The sequence below is a fragment of the Ceratotherium simum genome, chromosome 9 (assembly GCF_057802395.1).
Source record: "Ceratotherium simum simum isolate JZ-2026a chromosome 9, ASM5780239v1, whole genome shotgun sequence".
In the NCBI taxonomy this organism is placed as follows: domain Eukaryota; kingdom Metazoa; phylum Chordata; class Mammalia; order Perissodactyla; family Rhinocerotidae; genus Ceratotherium; species Ceratotherium simum.
The window spans coordinates 81,254,616-81,273,835 of record NC_141908.1 but is presented as its reverse complement, the minus strand read 5'-3'; the positions used below and the strand labels follow the sequence as shown (position 1 = coordinate 81,273,835).

The window sequence follows — 19,220 nt, the reverse complement described above, 5'->3', positions numbered from 1 at the left end:
TGGATGGAGGTAGAGTTGCTGTCCAGTGTTGTGTTCCCAGTGTGTTTATAAATCCCCACTTAGGATGCTCTAGGTAACAGCAAACAGCAGCCCAGAAGCTTAGAGCTAACTAACAACGTGGTCCTTTCTTCCCATGAACTGTAACTAGGAACTCTGCCATTTGGCAACCTTGAACCCTTCCTAGTTCCCACTTGCTAAAGTCAAAAGCTAGAGCCATTCAATAGCACACCACTGATGGTGGGCTGGAGGGTAAGAGACATCACACCTTTGCAACCAAATGAGGGCAAGTGTCTGGCTTAAGAAAAAGAGAGGAAAGGAAGGGAGGAAATAGGCTTTCACCAGCCTGCCAGATTCAGTTTAAACCCCTTGTTCCTGGTGCTCAGCCCGCTGAATCCAGGGGAGCTCCCACCCAGCCTGGGCTCCCTCTCCTCTTCAGGCAGCCTCTGCCTGGTCCTCCTCTGCTGCCGTGCTGACCGCAGGGAGTGCACAGCAGGACGGCTGGCCCACTCCTCTCCCGGGTTCCACCGGCTGCTTCCTGCAGAGTGAGTGAGGACAAAGAAGGAGCAGAAGGAAAGAGGGTCAGAGCCGGACACCTGGAAAAGGCCCACAGAGAGGGCTGGGGAGAGGCCCGGCCTCCGGGGAGGGATGACCAGAGGAGGGTCAGGGCCCAGGAAGGGCCTCGCCCGGCCCACTCCTCAGCTCGCCGGGGGCTTATAAAGGGCTCCGAGGAGAGGGTGGAGGAGCTGAATCCAGGGACAAGAGATTAATTGGTTCTTCTAGAATTCAGCAGGAGGAGGAGGCTTTTTGTTTGTTTCCTGTTTTGTTTTGGCAAGGAGGAAGCAAATGCAGCACTTGGCTTATTTCGGACGGTGCTGTGAGCGGTGGGGGGGCCACCATTGGCCTGCTCCCTGAGGATGGGGACGCGGCCGTGTGTGGCCTCCAGCAGGAGATGCTGAGGTTCATACGGGGGCTGGATTTCCATGTGAGTACACGATGGGAGTGTTGAGTGGATGTGAACTTTAACACAGCTGCTAATCCACAGCATACACACCACGCTGGTACCGTTTAGAAACACAGCACGTCTTATGTGTTTTTAATATCCAATTTTATCTTATCTGACCCCTGCATTCTCAGCTTTGGCAGAAACACCAAGAAACTTTTTCTGCCTCTCCTCAGTAAGGAAATGACTGTGTCTCTGAATGCCTTTGGGGGGCTGGCGTGCGTGTGAGTGTGGCTGCATGAGGGCTGGGGGTGCACACTCGGGTGTGTACATGCCCTGGGGGGGGGGGGGTTGGTCTTTCTGGCGCGTGGCCAAGGGCTTTGGTGAGCCCCCAGACCTCTGCCTACAGGGGCATCTGTCAGAGTGGGAGGTGAGCATGAGGCTTATCCACCCCAGGCCATCTACCTGGCTGCTCAGATTGAACCGCACTCTGCCACTCCATTCTGCTCGCTCTCTCCCACCCCGGGATCCAAATGAAGGCTCCTTCAACCTGGCCTCATGTCATCCTTCATGTCTCTGAGCCTCACTCCTTCTTGGTTTCTTGTTCACCCTTGACCTTGTGCTCGTGTCTGCCCTCTGCCCTCTGAACCCTTTGCTGAAGGACCACAGTCTTATTTTAGGAAACTCTTTATACACCTCTCACTCCGAGGGTGGAAGACTGGGAAAAACCCAAACACCACTGAGCCAGAACCAGGACCAGGAGCCAGACTCTGCTGCTAATTCACTCGTAAGTGTGGGCAAATATCCCTACCTCTCTCAGGCCCGGTTTCCTCTTAAATTAAAGGAGGAGATGGATGGGTTGGTCTGTAAGGTCCTCTCTGGCCCCCAAGTTCTAAGGTTTTCTTCACAAGAACTTCCAATCTAGAACTGCCCCCGGCGTCCCCTCTGTAAGAGGGCGTTTTGTTCCATCGCCCGTACAGTCTCAGCGCCCGCGTGGACGGGGCTGTGGGTCTGACACACTTCAGACAGTGCCCAGAATGCACGGTGAGTGCCCTCTCAGAGGGAGAAAAACCTTGCTGATGTTTTGGTTCAATAACAGTTCAAGTTGTTAGTAATGGAGAGTAATGAATAACAACACCTTGGTCCTCACATGTTGTCTTTTGCCAAAAGATATCAAAGTGCAATTTATGAAAATCCATTTTTAATGAAATATTAAGCAGTTTCTATTTCTCCTGACCCAATGGATTTACAAGGTCTCTATTTTTCTCCCTGCATCCCCCTATTTATAGCTGGTAAATGCTATCATATATTATACATCTTTATGACTTTCTCAATGCTTCTGTGGTTTCAGAATCACCCTTCATATGTTTTCTGATCAAATTCTCTGAGATGGATTCTTGGCTTCCAGTCGAGGCGTTGCAAGGTAAGGGGTTGGTTGCATGGGAAATGATGCCAGGAAATGGGTTTTATTCCCTATCCCCTGCCAACTCGCTGAATCACTACAGGCAAATCAATAAACCTTAGATACCTCAGTTTCTCCTTCAAGAAGATAAAGTCAATAGCAGGCCTGCAGATAGACAGGCAAGTCTACTGGCCTGGCTGGCTCCAACACCTGCACAATGCCCAGGACACGCGTTGGGTGAAGACCCGTCACAGGTAACGAGGGGTCTCTGTTCAGCTGGGAGAGGTCAAGTTCTGGAAGCCACTGACTCTTGAGTCTCACCTTGAGGCCGAAATCATCAGACCATGACTTCACAGGAGGTGTCCAGAAGGCTGGGACAGCTCATTGGATGTCAGCGCCAGGGAAACCCAGACAAGCACGTATCAAACGCGATGACCAAATTGTAACATCTGCCTGAGAAGCTGGATGTCCCCGATGGTACACATTTTTGTTAATTTTAAAAGAAAAATGCTAATATGGTTGCTTTACCACCCAGAGGAAAACCAGAAGTGTGCTCAAGGTAACTCCAGTTTTCTTAAGGGGTGGGGATAGTGTTGATTATGTTGCGATTATTAAAAAAAATTATATACATATAGGAGTGTGTGTGTATATATATACACATGTATATATATGAAGCTATGTTGAATATAAAGATTTCTTCAAGTGCATCTCTGTAAAAAAGTTAAAAAAACAATTCAGGGCACACAGTGGTTTGGATAATCCATTTGGTGCCGTGCTGAATTCTGAACATAATCCACCACTTTCCAGTTGATTCCTGAGCCGTTTGGTTTGTTTTCAGTAAGACAGAGGCTGAAACCGAGGCACTTCTCGGATTCTCTGATTTGCACCTCTGGGGGAGGGGGCACCTGCCAATTCAGTTGGCTGCTACCCAACATCCCAGTTTGGTTATTATCTACACCCCCCCAGAAAAAGAAAGTCAACACGTTTTGACCATGCCTGTAGCTCATACACGTGTAATACTGGGTAAAATAAAAGGAAATAATATATATAATCTAACAAGAAACATCTCGCCAGAAAGCATCACTGATGGTTTCTGAGGTCATCTTTTCTCTGTTTTCCCCCCACTTCTAGTTGTAGCCGCCTCTCCCTGCTGATCCCTGGTATGTCCTCCTTGGAGAACATGCGGTGGCTTTGGCACAGCTGAGGACAGCCAGCGTTTGGCCTGCGTCCCTTGGAGGCCTCGGGACAGGGGCGTTTCTGCCAGGCCTAAGTCCCTCTCCTGTACACCACTGATCTCTGCCAGCCACATCCAGGGCCCAGGACAGTGTGGACGCTCCACGTCTGCCCAAGTCCTAGAGCTCCCTACTGGAGAGAGGCAGTGCTACCGCTGTCGAACCTTCCTCCCCCAGGCCGGCCTTCGGCCAAAGGAAGCAGGCTCTCCTGAGGGGCCCGGCCTCCGGTGTGAGAAAGGCTTCGGCACTCAGCCTGCACATGCCCGTCTCTTCACTACAGGTGAAGGTCACACACTGCAGGTGTGACCTGCAGTTTACTTCTGTTTTGCCATAAATATCTGAATGCAGCCAACTCCAGGGACTGCAAGGAAAGCGGGACATTTTCCAAAGACAAGGCAGCGCTTGAGCCCTGAGGTGGAAAGTGTGCAGGAGATCTTCTTCTTCCGCTTCCTTTCTTTTTTAATAAATATTTCTCTCCACTAATAAATGTTTCATTGCATCCCAAGTTCTCCTTTTCAATCTGCTTGGCACAGAACTCAAGCAGGAGAGGAAGAAAGTGGGCAGAAAAGAGAGGAGGCGGGAGTGGAGGGCAGAGATGGGAAACCAGCAGCACATTCAAAAATTCGTCTCAGCAACAACTGTACCAACTCATCCTCGTCCAGAGCCATGGGGTCTACCTGGAAAAATGAAGTGTCAATCAATGAACACCATCCTGTTTGATTAATTTGTTGCACCAAACAGGCTCAGGGCGGGGGTGGGGCTGCTGTACTCAGGAAGATGATGTTCAGGTAACGGACTTGTTTTTTCCTTTTTGTAAATCACGATCCTGACATTTCTCTCTTAAAACTCCTCCTTAAAGACAATAAAATATTTTTAAAGTTGCTTTCATTTTAGTGGATGTGGGAACTTGGCCAGACAGCGTCAGAAGGGATGTGTCTCTCATATATATATATATATGACAGAGAGAGGGGGAGGGGGAGGGGACACGGGGACGGGTGAGGGTGGGGCATGCTCACTTGGACCAGGATGCCCTCCTGTCTCCTCTCCTTTACTTTTGGGCTGTTTTTGTCATCAAGTGGTTTTGCTGAGGTGAAGGAGGAGGGAGAGGAGCAGAGTGTGTCCCAGGGTAGAGGTGGGTGGGACGTGCACATCCCCATCTGTGTGGGCCTCGTGGGGCTGTCAGATTTACTGCGGGATTATGTTACCCCCATCGAGACGAGATGCTGAGCCCTGGAACACAGCACACTAACAGGATTAGGGTTTCAGGATTTGAGACAGGAAAGCATCAGGGAGGAGAGGGGAGGGCAGCTCAGGGATTTGGGGCCAGAGGAGAGTGGCGTGGGGGAGTGCGGCATCAGAGCAATGAGGGCTGGAAGGGACCGGCAGGTCCCCCTGTAAAGGCGGGGGAGGAACAGACATGCTCACTGGGTGCGAAGGGCCTCCCGACACAGCGCACACTTGCTGCGGAGGCGCCTTTAACTTCTAGCTGGGCAGGAGAGGAAGGGGTGCAGGAAGTGAAGTTCCTGGGCCCACCTGCCACCTGCATTCTTCCTCTGGTGGGTTCTCAGCAGACCACAGAGCAGGGCGATGTGCCTGCAGAGAGCCTGACAGTCTGCCCGGTGAGCCGGTCACTCCAGTGCTCATCTAGAGAGGCGGGGTCAGGGCACAGGGTGCTTCCTCTTCCCCTCCCTACTTGCTCTGCCCCACTGCCCCTGGGCTTGGCGGTGACCTGGGATGCAGAGGGAATTTAGCATCAAGTCTGTAAGCGCCAGGAGGCCAGCCTCAGCTCCCGGAGATGACTCAGGACCCTCGGGAGCTGGGTGAAGCCAGCCACAGGAGCCCAGCGAGGAAAGGGTCCCAGCCTCTGTATAATGAAGTCTTCCCTGGAGCTTCCTAAGTGGAGAGGGGAAAGATCTGACCTCATCCCATGCAAATGGATAAGGGACAAACCTAATTATCTCGGGCCCTGGATTCTTCCCCGTTATAACTGAGGGGCAGATCGACGAACGACTTGAATTTGGAAAGGGCACTGGCCCTCTTCTGATAATGCACAACCCTGGTTAGACGATGCAATCGCATCCTCGACTTCTGGAGTCCGAGGCCCATTACTAGCTGATGGTTTGAGTTATGGGCCTAATCTTATATACAATAAACAAAATTACTACAATAAAAGGGATAAGGGGAAGCCAGTCATCCACCAGGAGGTTAAAAAAAAGGGTAATTTTTGAAAACTCAAAATTATTATTCGGAGGAATAATTGCATTCTTAACAGAAGAATAAAGCTTAAGAGGGGTAATGTTTATCAGAGGCAGCTCAAGTGCAGGCCCCGTCAGATGCAGGGAGAGATCTAATGACTTCTCAGGTCCCTTCCAGACCTATGATTCTAAAAGAGGCAGATAAACATCCCATGGGGCCCTGTTACTTTTTAAATTGATAACTTGCTTGTGCTCAAGAAGAGCTCTGTGGGTCTAATACATTACTTATATCTACAGAGAGCTTTCCATCTACAGATCCCAAGGAGCTCTGCCAACAGCGGCTGCAGCACCATTCCATCTGGGCAGACAGAAACACTGAGGCACAGGGCTGTTACGAGAAACTTCCAAGGTCACACGTCCCATTGCCCCAGAAGATCTGAAAACAGACGCCACGTGGTTCTGTTAGCCGACAGATTTGAAGGTTTGGTTTTCTGACACCACTCTCTCTCCTCCTAAGTCTCTGATAATTTCACAGAGGGTTTTAAATTTCCAAATGGCTTTCAAAATGATTTGTTTTAATTTAGAAAATAAATATAGGACAGAGGATTTTTGAAGTGGGGTGTTTATCTGTTTTGAAGGGATATGGCCGAATCAAATGCAAAGCAACTCCTTCCAACTCTGCGTCCTCAGGATCCTAGGATGGAGCCCAAACTCCACCGTGATGGGCCTGGGCTCTGAGCCAGGCTGTCCAAACACGACTGGCCTTCAGATTGCCACGCTAGTGGAGGCTTTCCAGGAAAACGTACCTCTCGACCCCTGGACTGAATATCAAGGAAGCCAGTTTCCCTCTGGATGCAAGAGGACCAGCATGGCCTGGATGGAATTGTTGAGAGCCTGGCCACCAGTTGTCTTCCACTGTGACTCCATGGTTCCCCACGTCCCTGGGGCAAATTACTCGTCTTTGAGAAAGCTTCTGAGGGTTCCCCAGGCCCCTTGGAGTCATCATTACATTAATACAACAAGCTTAGGGCATTTCTGCCCCTCATTATGGCATAATGCTGGAGACTCTTGGACCCAAACTTTACTTTATCCTTGTCCTCACCCTCCCATCCTCAATCTGGCCATTACGATACATTTAGCACCCCCACAGACTCTTCTAGCCCAAATTTCTTGCAAATACATCAGAAGAGCCCAGTGACACTGTGACTAGGAGCAGGGTACCCATAGCCATGTCACAAGGGAGACACCACGTTTACCAAATAGGGAGGACTGAAGACTGGCCTTTGCTTAGACACATGGGGGCAACGGCCCCTGTCTCCCTGTGCTGACACCAGTCTCGGTCTCCTTCCCTCCAGGGCAGACTCAGAACCAGCATCCCAGAGGTGAGGAGGACCTTGGCTGAGGCCTCCTGCCCTCCAGCTCCTCCTGTCTTTCTCCTGGCTCCTCCCTTGGCTTGTGTGCACATAATTGTGCCTATAATAATTGACACATACACGAACCTTCTATTCGTGTATGTACAACACTGTGCCTTTGTTTGGGGTGTTATTAATATAGCTGGTAAAACCCAAAGCAGTAGTTTTCTGCTTGTGGTTTCCGAATAAATATATGTGAAGCAATTTGTATAATCTAAGGGAACACGTGGGCTCGATATGGGCTCCATCAGGCGGACGAGCTCTCTGCCTTGTGGTTACGCCATAAATAGGGGCAAGGAGGGCCCACGCTATAGGAAAATCCTTGGTTGCATATTGATGGCATGTGGAGTTGGATAAGGATCGGGGATGTGCTGTCCGTACGGCTGAGTAACTGGGCTGCATTGTGTCAGGAGGAGCTTGCAGCACCCCCAGCAGAGTAATGCCTTCCTCATAGGCACCCTCTGAGGCAACCCATTACTGTTGGGTGGAAAGAGACTAAGAAGAGGCTGCTCTCGGGCTTGAAGAGGCTGGAAAAGAGTTCCTTACTCTTCCCTGCTTCCTGGCCGCAAGAAAGAAGTCGTTCCCCACAGGTCCAGGCTTTGCCTCAGCCCAGCTTGGGTCCAAACTGTAAATAGTGTTTTGCAAGGAAATAGCACAGCCATCCCTACCACTTTGAGCGCTCATTCATCTTGTGTATCTCCAATTCCCTGGTCTTTGGTACACGGCATTGGTGTTGACAGTGACCAGGGGATTGAAATCAAGTTCCCACATTTCTGCCCCAAACTTTGCCATCCCCTCTTCACACCCTGTGCACTGGTTTGCATCTGCAAACCCTCTCCCTGCACCACGGAGCAGAGCAGGCTGCTGCCTGAATTCTGCTTTCAAGCCCACCACTTAGCACCAGTTACCTTGGCATGGTGCCCACCATCCAGCAACCACAACGAGAAACTCAGTGGTAGCACCCGAGACAGATGAAGCCTCACCCCCCACAGCCCTCAAGTCCCCTCCTCACCCTGCCTCCCATTCATGCCATCAAATCAAACTGCAGCAGACTTGACAAATCTATTTGGCACAGTTCACACAACTATTCCAACTCGAACAGCCCAGAGAGCTGCGTGGACACACCATGAGCAGTGCGGGGTCTGCCCATTGAACACAGACATCTGGGGGACAGATCTGCTAACGCAGGAGCAGCAGAGACCATCCTGGAGGGGACGACCGGCAGGCCTGCCCCACGCCCGCCACACCCAAGGCAGGGCGAGTGAGCGTGGGACGGGGCAATGCCTGATTGGCAGGCTGTCTATTCTCCTGCCTCCTTCTAGGTACCAAGAGGATGAATCTCTAATGGGGAGAGAAAGGGCTTTCCCTCTGCCCCAGCGCCCTTTATGTGGGCAAGACTGAGTCACTGAAAAACCAAACAACAACAAAACAAAAATAAAATGACCTCTTGGCTACGGGGGAAAGAAATTTAGCCAAGGGTAAGAAGGGGAGGCAAAAGAGAGAATGATGTATCCAGTGTGAAAACATTGAGAAGAATGATTCTCAAGGAGCCCAGAGAGCTCAATTCAATTCTCAGGAATATCTTCCCTGCAGAACGAATACCAGGGATAAGCCAGGGAGGACAGCATCCTCCCAAAATGTGCAGCGCTAAGGTGTTTCCAAGAGCAGATTCCTACAAATGGCGTTTTGAATAGCGTCCCAGTCCAGCCGCGTGCTTTTAAAATCAGCTTATGCTGCAGTATCCCTCCGGCCGGCGCTGCTTAGTCATGGAGCCCGGCCAGGGAGGCCGTCAGGTGAGCCTCCCCCTCTCCCCCCGGGGCAGCCCCACCCAGCTGCTGGCCGCCCTGCCCGCTGAGCTGCTGGGTTCTACCAGTTTCTCACTGAAAAGGGCGGGTGGAGAGAGAAGGCACAAAAAGAGGGGGGCGGGCCGAGGACAGGCCTCGCCGCTCCCAGCACCACGGCCGACTCCGGGGGCCACTCCCAGGCAAAGCTGCTGAAACCCACCGAGTCGGTGGGAACCCAGGCCTGGTCCAGACGCCAAGTGGGAGGGCTTTCAACTGCTGAGTCCTGCTCGTCCTCCTCTGTGAAACGGGGAGTTGTGTGTGTGTGTGAGATACCTGGTAAGATCTGGAAGTCATGATTTTCAGGTGAATGGTGCCATGTTACTATAGTGATTTTAATTAAAAAAAAAAAAATCCACTCCTTTAAAAATGCACGTTTCCCAAGTGAACCAGTGCCCACATCCCAGCTCAGGATGTTCTGGGTCCAAGGTTTCCAGCTGCGCCAGCAGAGCGTGCTGCCTGGGGGCCGTGGCAGGGGTGGAGGAGACTCGTCTGGAAGAGACCTCTGGCCTCTCTAGGATCTACCGCATGGGTCCCATTTTGATAATTTCCAACCCGACAGACGAGGGGGCTGTGGAACTGCAGCATTAAGGGGGACAGACCCTTCTCTCTGTCCCCAACTCCCTTCAGGGAAGGAGCCCTCTCCTTCCAGACCCCAGAGCCAGCCCCTGCCCAGGGGATACCACCGGAGTTTCCAATACAACCCCCACAGGCTGAGCATACCTGACACCTGGACATTGCCACGCCGGCCGCAGGCCTGTCCACCCCCCGAATGCCACGTGTCTTAAGAAAGCTGAGTGCTAGACAGCCATCCACATGAACAACAAAAGCCCCCTGGACGCGCCTCAGGAGCCACAGACCGGAAGGAAGGCACCAGCCGAGAGGATTCAGTGCCTTGGGGCCCAGCCTGAGGGCCAGTTCAGAGCCCGTGCCCGACAAGCCGCATTGCTCCCCTTTATTTACTGTCCTCTTTCCTCTTCGGGACAATGGGATTCTCTCTCAGGATTTGTGCCCTTTCATTTCCAGACCCCGGTAACTCCTGAACTGCAGCTTCACGTGGTTCTGTGATTGTGAGCCCAGCATGGGGAAGGGACGCAGGCCGTAAATGCTCAGTGAATGCTGGATGGGGGACACGGGCTGGGAACACATTTTCTCCCTCATTTGCAGTCAGAGAGCACTCTGCAAGCTCTCCCTCTCTCTCTGCTGTGCAAGATGCAACAGCAGCCAGGCTGGCGGAGAACGGGGTTTTCCAATCACTTTAGCATGAGAAGGAATATTTCCAGGGCCAGAGTCTCCTGTGCCGCCACCAGTTGTTTGAGTCTCACTGAACAAGGCCCCTCCCCTATGTGGGTTAGATTTGAAGCTCCTGGTCCCACCCCTCCCGCACCGTCCCAGCGTGCCTTCGACGTAGGGGAATGGGTTTACCTTGTGGTTTTTGCCGTGCCGGTACACCATCCAGTCTTCACCATTAGTGCTGACTTCCAGCTTGTAGGATTTGACATAGTAGCCATTCTGGGTTTCCCTGGAAATTGCCCCCTGCGTTGCAATGGCCGTGAGCATGGTTAGAAAGCGCAAGTCCACCTGAGGGAGAGAGGCAGAGAAGGTCAGGCCAGGACTCCCGAGGCGGGGCAGCCTCTTGCTTTTTCTTCAAAGGACACACTGTAATACGTCTGTGATTTCACTCAGATGTACTGATGATCGGTATCAGGTTGTCCAATTCCACTGGACAGTTAAACTCAACTTATTTGACACTAAATTGGACACTTTTGAAATTGTGACTTGATTTTTTTTCTCTTTTTTGCCAATCTGAAAGGACGGTATTAAGTTTATCCTAAAGGAATCACTGACATCTAGAGAACCATGACCCCTTCCTACTAGACAGCGGCCTGCCTTGGATAGCTCAAACAGATGCTGTTCTAAGCGAACAATGGGTAAATCCACTCCACGCCACTCCACTCCACCCCAGTCCAACTCAATCCAATTCACTTATGATGCCCTAGTTGCAAAAGTCTCAGCTCAGGGCTGTCCCCTCTCCCCTCTGTCCCTCACTCCATTGTGTATTTAGCTGCTCAGGTCACTCAGGGGTCAAAGGGCAAGCCGAGTCTGCCCAAGCAATCAGGCTTATGCACCACGTCCTGACCTTTTGCTGGATGAGGAGGGTAGCCCACATTCTGAGGCGCCTCCCCTCCCTCAACACCAAACCCATTTGGAAATTGCTGGATGTCATTCCTCTGCTGGCCACAGTGTTTCCTAATGGTGACCTCCACTTGATACAAATTCAGCCAGCAGGCACTGGTGAAAGTGGATTCAGCAGGTATTTACTGCTACTGAGTATGCTCAGCATTATTAAGCATTCAAAAGAAATATGCAGTGCTGTGTATGTGTATTGCAGACAGGCGGATAACAATAAGAGAAAGTATATGATTAAGACCAAAAATAACGAGTATAATCAATGGAATGCTGATCACATAGAAGAACTTTCTGGAAGCTTGGTGGGATGAGAAGGACTTTTGGAGAGGCAGAGGAGAGAGCAACAAATGGCCTTAGGGTTGTGCTGTTAGAACCTCTGGGGACTCCCTGGACATTTCTAAGTGGTCTTTCTCCCTTTCCTGTTGTCGGCTCTGCGACATCCTTCTCAGAGCAGAGGTCACCGTGTTGCATCAGAGTGAGGACAGGCCCGTCCCTGGGTTGCAGGGCTGTCTGCCGTATGTCATGAAAGCAGTCGTTGCTCTAGCATGGAACTAGCAGCTTGCTCTTCACTGGGGACGAGGACTGGACCAGTCTGCAGAGCCAGGGAGGATCACCCACCATGAGCTGCAAGTCTCATTCTGAAGGAAAGCAAACGGTCTGAAAAGATGCCACAGATCCTCTGGGCAACTAGCGCTTCAGTCCCGGTGTGACATGTTCCCATGTGTTCTCCTGAGAGCTCTGTGCAAAACCCTGCTGGCAGGGCTCCCTCCAGATAGCAAAGATAATGAGAAGCTGCCATGCTCAGCTAGCAACACAACAAGCCTGACTTTAGGAGAACGCCCCCTAGTCTCTGATGCCTCCCTGGGCCCAGAATGAGAAAGATCTGGAACTGTTTATAGGATGTTCCTTGGATATCTAGAGTGATTGGGCAAACAGCATCTTGGCCACACAACTTCTCCAAGGCCTGGTAATCTTCACAGGGGCAGGGGCAGGGGCAGTGTCCATCTTACCCACCATTTTATGCCGGCACCTAGCATAGTGCTGGCACCTAGCATAGTGCTGGCACGGTCTATTTGTATTTGTTTGGACGGATGAGTGAATGGAGTTTTCAAGTCTGCTGTGCTCATTTTCTCTGTGTCCTCTGTCAACTCTCTGAGGAGCCACTCCTCTTCCCACCAACACATGCACACTCTGCACACCCTCTGGTATCTGAGTAAGTACCTGGAGATACTCCTTGCTGGAGTCCAAGTTGGGTGTCCAGCCATTGTCATCACCATGGAGCCGGCTTTGCTGTGGTGTCCACCTCCCGTCAGAGTAGGTAGATGAGGCACTGATCTGCTCATTGGCAATGCGGCCAGACTCCATTCCCAGAGGGACATTGCACTGAAAGTCTGGGGAATGGAGATGGTCAAGGGCAGAGTTAGGTCTCTCAACCTCAAACCCCTGGGACTCCCCAAAGGCTGCTCCCTTCTAGCGACCAGTCCTTGCAAGCACTCTCTCATCTTAAAGACCTAATTATACCCTCACATTTTAAAAACAACTGCGCCAAGTCACAGAGCTTGTCAACCCCTCTGGGTCTGAAAGAAACTAAATTGGACCTAAAAGAAATCAGGCTGTGGATAAATAAGAATCATCATACAAATTAAAAATACAATCTAGAGCACAAGAACTGTTAGTGCTGTGGGCTACGGATGCTCACGGGTGCCAGAGGCACCATGATTGAAATACAGGTAAGCATGTGACAATTATGAACACACGCATGTCACTCTATCTCCCCTGCACCACCTGTCTGGGCAAATGGACCTAGAAGCCACTTACCCTGGCCTTGGGCCGTCAGTTTAATTGCTGTCCCTCCCATGGATCCCATGGCCACTGTCAATATTTGGGTGTGCACGTGTCTGCAGGACCAGCAATTATTTTCGGGGATTAAACCTATTCTTTAGCTCTGTGACTGCACTGGCCATTTGCAGAACCTGGTGCAATTTGCAATCCTGCGTTCTTGTTCCTCAATCTTCATGAGCTCTTTGAAGGAAAAACAAAAGCAAACCCCAGAACAAAACCTGTTGACTTTCCGGCAGGCTACGCTGCTGAGTCCGCGGGTGTGCGTGTGGTAAGCTGTCTACAACCATGGCAGGATTTCCCCAGCTCCAATCACGCTTAAAGTGTTTCTTTAGTCCTTCAAGTTATTGTTTGGGTTTCTAAGTGGAAATGGCAGCATTTTGAAGCGCATGTCCAAGAGGAGCTGATCTGAAGATGTAGCTCAGGGCAAGAGATGGAGCCTGGACGGCAGGTTCCGTAACAGCTAGGGTCAGCGCTACACTTTCAAGGCTTTGTACAGTGCCTGGCACATCATTGAAGCTCAGAAGACTGTGTTTATTAGAAGAATGAAGTGAGAGTCCAAGCAGTGACCAGTCTAGTGAGAGAAACTACCCAGGACCATAGACGTTTAATGTCAAAAATATATATATAGATAGAGGTTAAAAATTGCTCAGTTTTCTGATGATGGCACTGAGGTTTGGAGGGGACTCTGTATCGATACCCTGACTAGCCTCCCTCTCACTTATAGATGAGCAAACTGAGGCTGGGGATGGTCCTGTGACTTTCCCTGGGAATAACCAACTCTTGGCATACATACTTTTTTTAAAGAAATAAGCACCCAGATTGACATTTGGTTTTTTTTTTTGAGGAAGATCAGCCCTGAGCTAACATCCATGCCAATTCTCCTCTTTTTGCTGAGGAAGACTGGCTCTGAGCTAACATCTATTGCCAATCCTCCTCCTTTATTTCCCCCAAAGCCCCAGTAGATAGTTGTATGTCATAGTTGCATATCCTTCTAGTTGCTGTATGTGGGATGCGGCCTCAGCATGGCTGGAGAAGCGGTTTGTTGGTGCGCCCCCGGGATCCGAACCCGAGTCACCAGTAGTGGAGCACGCGCACATAACTGCTAAGCCGCGGGGCTGGCCCTCCATTTGTTTTAATTTCACTAATTTCTGCCTCGCAAGAGGACACAGCTCCCGTTCCCTGAACTCAGAAGCCACTGCAAGTTCTGTACAATTCCCGTCTCTTTCTCTCCCAGACGGCAGCCCTCTTCACCACACACCCCCACGGCCCCGAGGGAAACACGGGGCGGAGGCTCCCAACCGGCCAACTCACTCTCCTGCGGCTCCCGGTGCACCAGGCGGTAATGTGCGGAGAAGCCATCTTTGGCCACCGCCATGTCCGTGTGAAAGGTGAGCGAGAGGATCCCCGTCGACGAGCGGAGCTCAGAGGGGGCTCTGGTCCCACAGTACTTGCCAATCAGGGGGCCAACTGCACGGGCAGGACAAAGAGCAGTCAGCAGAAACGGAAATGCCAAACCCCATCTTCAGTACATTCTCCCTCCCCACAAATGCAAGTCATTCAACAGAGCATCACCTGGCAGGCCTCGGCATAAAGGAACAACGAGAGACGTGTTCTAAGAACAATGTCTCACATTTTCCTCCACATTAAAAAGTACATTCACTGACCCGGCCTCATTCTGTTCTCACGGCCCAGGGTGACGGCCGGAGAGGTCTCACTGTAATGCCTGTTCTACAGGAGAAGAAATGGAGGTTCCGAAAGGCCTTCCCCTGTTCATGCAGCTGGGCAGTAGCAGAGCTGGAACCCAAACCCATGTTTTCTGATGAAATCTCATGCTTTTCTCAGGGAGTGAAATTGCTCAGCCGTCCAGTCTCGCTCATAGTGCAAAATACTTAGAAGGACGACAAAGCAAAGACCGGTCTCCTTGCCGGTGCCGACCGTACCCAAGACCAGTGTTGGGCTCCACCTGAGAAGCACAGGGTCCTCGTGGCCTTGGGTGATGTGCCTTCTCAGCAACTATGACTGTACTACTACTAATAAAATTATAGTAATAATGATGATGATGGCAGCAGCCTATCTATACAGATGAGACACAGATAGGTTAAGTAACTCGCCCAAGGCTGCAGAGCAGCTAACAGCAGAGCCAAGAGTCAACCCCAGTCAGTCTGGCTCTAGAGTCCTATTTGGGCCTAGAAGGTGGTCACTGAGTCACTTTCTTGGAAATCCTGATGACTGGGAGCAGAAAAGAACATTAGCTGCAGGTTTTCTCCTCCTCATCCAGTGTCTCCTCCATCTCCTCCTATCCTTCTCCAAAGAAAGATCTCCAAGAAAGGCAACTGCCTGTCTGCCATTTCTCTGAAACTATCCTGGTGAAGGAGAAGGAGAGGAAGCCATCAGGGGTCATAGCCAAACCCTAAGGAGCTGTGAAGTCTCTCTATTGTTACTAAAGCAATTAACAGGCAAAGGCGAAGCTCCAAGAAGGGCCTTGTGATGGGGCATCACTCACCATGCGGAATGCCGTCCCAGATGTCCAGCCAGTCGTATTTGCAATCTCCCTCTCCCACCTGCAGAGGGTCGTGCTCCAGGTCAAAGGTCAGAAACTGCAGGATGATCTCCACCTTGGGTGTGGCCAGGATGGTGAAGGTGCAGTCCAGGTTGTGTGGGTACTTCTCAGGAAACCCGGGGGACTCGATGGTCCCGTTGGGGCTCGTGAAGTTTTTGGAACAGTCTTCGGAGCCTGTATGTAAAAGAGAACAGTAGCATTAAGAAAGGAGAAGAAGAGGGCTTTCTTTGCTGCCACTGTCACATGGGTTATTTAAATGTTTGGGCCCAAATCCCCCAACCCGCGAGGTTTTTGTTTCCACTGGAGTGGCCCTTGAAGCAACAGACTCCACGTCCACGTTTCAAGCCCTTGAGCCAGACCCTCTCTGGAGAGAACTCAGGGAGGCGAGCTGGCTCGCTCTACGCGTTCGTTAGGGTAAGAGCGGCGGGGAGGCGCGGTGGGGGGGGCGGGAGTAGAAAGAAGTGTATGTGTGAGACACAGAGAGGGGGAGATCGAGTCTCCTGACCAAAGGAACAGAGACTTCTTTCTCAATTACTCAGCTGCTTGCTCCAGAATGTAAGTTATTTCAATCCCTAAAGAAGGCTTGCTGATTGCCAGCAGGGAAAACAATGTTACCCCTTATTTATTGCTGACCTCAACACTAGCCCCTATTGTACCAGAGCCAACGGAGTGCCCCTTCTCCCTCCAAGATCCAAGGTGCCTCAGGGGAGGGGCAAAGGGGAGCTCGGGTCTCATTCATGGCATGACTATATTAAAACGAGTGGCTCTGTAGTGGCCAGACAATTAACAATCGCCGTTTGTAGCCGGTGGATCACAGCAGGGCGTCGGGGAGGGTAAAGGCTGCTCTAGCAGCAAGTTTGGAAAAATGCGGCAGTGTACTGACACTTGGAAGACTTCTGGCTCCTGTGTGGTAGGGATGGCCTTGTTTCTCTCCCAAGCTCTCGTGTCTGCCCTCTTGGGACTCATGGCAGCGTCCCTATTAAATGCCGCACACATTCGCATCCTGGTGCAGGATTGGACAGCGCTGGGAGCTCGTAAGAGAATTACTGCCACCATCTCTCCCAACGCCTCTAGGTGGAGTCACATTAAAAGGGCCCTCACAGGCTTTAACTCTGCCATGATTTGCCAGGCTAGGCCCCGGGATGGTCCCAGGACGCTGCAGCCCAGACCCCGGGCCCACGGAGAGGTCCAGAGCGAGCAGCGATGTGAGTTAACACAGTGAATGTGAATCCTGGACAATTAGAATGGATTTCACTATGTTCTGATTTTAAAATTTAAAAAAGTAGCAAGATTTATGAGGAGAATAATAGGCACTCTAAGCATGAAGAAAAAACACAGAAATACTCGATAAACCAGGTGTTTACTGGCAGGAAGTGCCCTCTGGGGATCCGACTGAAATATAGCCGTGTGACGTTGATACGCTGATCTCCGCCCGCAGCCATGTCTTTATCCAGGTTCCTACAGCAGGCCCTCCTCGGGTCTCTTTATCGATAAGGTTTTCTGGAAAGCGCAAACGTCTGACTTGGAAAAAGTGTCATGCATATCAGTGGGGGAGGGGAACTGCAACTTTCTGTAGCATCAGACAGGAAATTCCAGTATCCGTACCCACCCATCCGTCCCCTCCACCCTTCTACGGCACTGTGCCTTGGCAGGGTGGGGACCCAGGACACCTGTCCGAGAGCTGACCTTTTCAGGGCTCTTCAGAGGCTCTCCAAGTGGCACATCTCGGAGGCTCTGCACTCCATCATTCAGGGGCAGGGCCAGGGGCAGCCAGGCCTAGAGAGATGGGCTGGGACAGCTTCCCCCCAGGTTTTTTCCACCGGGCACCCAGCTCCTGAGGGCCTCCTCAGTGGTCCGGGATGAGGCAGCTTGGCAAAGCCAAGCCAGCTGGCAGGTCTTCGGGGGCCAAGAGGAATTCTGAAAAGGTTAGTCTTCTGCATGCAGGCCACTTAGCCAGAAGAAATGAACTCTCCATTCACAACTGGCTTCCAGAGCTGGAAAGGAATCCTGACACCCCCTCCTGGAGTTTGCTCTGTTGTCCTTCCCTTCCAAGGCAGGGGATCCCCACCCCCCTGGCAGTGGGGAATCATGGAGGATCTTTCTTTGGTCCCTCCTATCCATGGTGCACAGGTACTTCCACAATGGACACCTTGTAAGCCCAAAGAGGCCTGGAGAATGTGAGATTCTAAAGTACCCCCAGTTTCCCAGGGTTCTGAGGTCCTGCGTTTGACTGGAGAGAATGTGTCAATGCGGTGTCCTTAAGGCAAAAAAAAAAGTGTGTCTCTATTTCTGATATGTGGCTATACACGGGTATATCCTCTGGTTTATTTTTAACGAGGTAGAAAAATAGTCTTATCCTTTTTATGCAGAAAAATCAAACCTGTCTGTTACAATCGTGCATTCGTCTGTAATTGTGCCATCCCACTGTTTGGACTACAGTCAAAGTGTCAAAAAGCAGGCAGCAGAAGAGCAAACGTGGAGAAGAGATCTCACAAAGGGTGACCATCCTTGGGACAAAAGTTGAGTCTTACAGATATCTACTTAATCCAAGATCCTTTTCTGCAACATGTCAAAAGGATTAAAGGTTAAAAAAATAGCTCAGTCAACAAGTACTCAAGTTCACTCAATGCTAAGATTGTCCATAGAAGCTGGGGATTCGCTGAGAAATGCCCACTTTGTGAATTTCACAAGGACCCAGGAAGCGGAAGGAGAATCTGCACACGTACAGCTATTTAAAACGTGGTGGATTGATCCAGAGCTGAGCTTGGCCTGACCACAAAAGGCGGATTCACTTCTTCAATTTAGGGAGGGGGAGCAGGGGGACCCCAGGTTTCCTATGTCTGTGGATGACCCCAGAGAGTTCAGTTCCCAAAATGTCAGTGGGCACCAGGAAAGAAAACTGGATCTTGAACTTCGGTCAAAGGAGCCTCAGAAAACAAACAAACAAAAACCCACATTTTCCAGTGATTCAGTTTCCAATGTTTAAGTTATTTTAAAATTCCTTTCTCTGTTTTGCTCAGGATTTGGTGGTTTGAGGTCCTTTCAGTTTGCGAGTTGCATTGGTGAACTTTTATGTGGGGACAGTCTGGTACACACAGCCTCTCTCAGACACCACCGCATTCAGGGCAGACAGGACGCCCACTTCGGCCACACGCCCTTCTGTCCCGAAGGCTGGGTCTCTGTCTTTCAGTTTGGTTCTGTGGCAGAGCCTGGCCAGGGCAATGCGCTGTTGTGGGCTTCCAGAACTCTCCACGCTGTTACTTGTGTCTCTGTGTTTACAGCTCCTCCTTCTTTCTCTTTGTGAGTCTGATGAGCAAACAGAGCTGGGTTTGTTTGCATTTCCTCAGCATGCACATGCACTTCTTTCATGCTCTGTGCATGACGTAAACTCTGTGTATTTTCTCTCAGGACTCCAGCGGTGGGAACGTGGGTGCGGGACTTGGCCCCTGGAAGAGTGCTCATCTTCCTCAACTTCCCAGCTTTGGGTTTCACGCCCACACAAGGATGTGCTTTACATGGGTGACTTTCATGCAGAGAGCTGCTCTTTCGGACAGGCCTGATGGCAGGTGACAGCGGTCCCGAGAAGGCACTGGGAGCTCCCCTTCT

The 19,220-nt window shown here is 51.1% G+C and overlaps 1 protein-coding gene across 3 annotated transcripts in view; it reads right to left on the bottom strand.

The window, feature by feature from the left end:
* The window catches only part of NRP2 (neuropilin 2), a 111,503-nt gene that overhangs the window by 57,241 nt on the left and 35,042 nt on the right, over nucleotides 1-19,220 (bottom strand). For all 3 annotated transcript variants that reach the window (XM_087435683.1, XM_004426832.3, XM_004426828.3), the window contains exons 4-7: nucleotides 15,558-15,788; nucleotides 14,366-14,521; nucleotides 12,434-12,603; nucleotides 10,448-10,603 (exon numbers count right to left, since the gene is read on the bottom strand). In XM_087435683.1, the coding sequence (XP_087291809.1) occupies nucleotides 10,448-10,603; nucleotides 12,434-12,603; nucleotides 14,366-14,521; nucleotides 15,558-15,788 (713 nt within the window). The remainder of the gene's footprint in view (nucleotides 1-10,447; nucleotides 10,604-12,433; nucleotides 12,604-14,365; nucleotides 14,522-15,557; nucleotides 15,789-19,220) is intronic.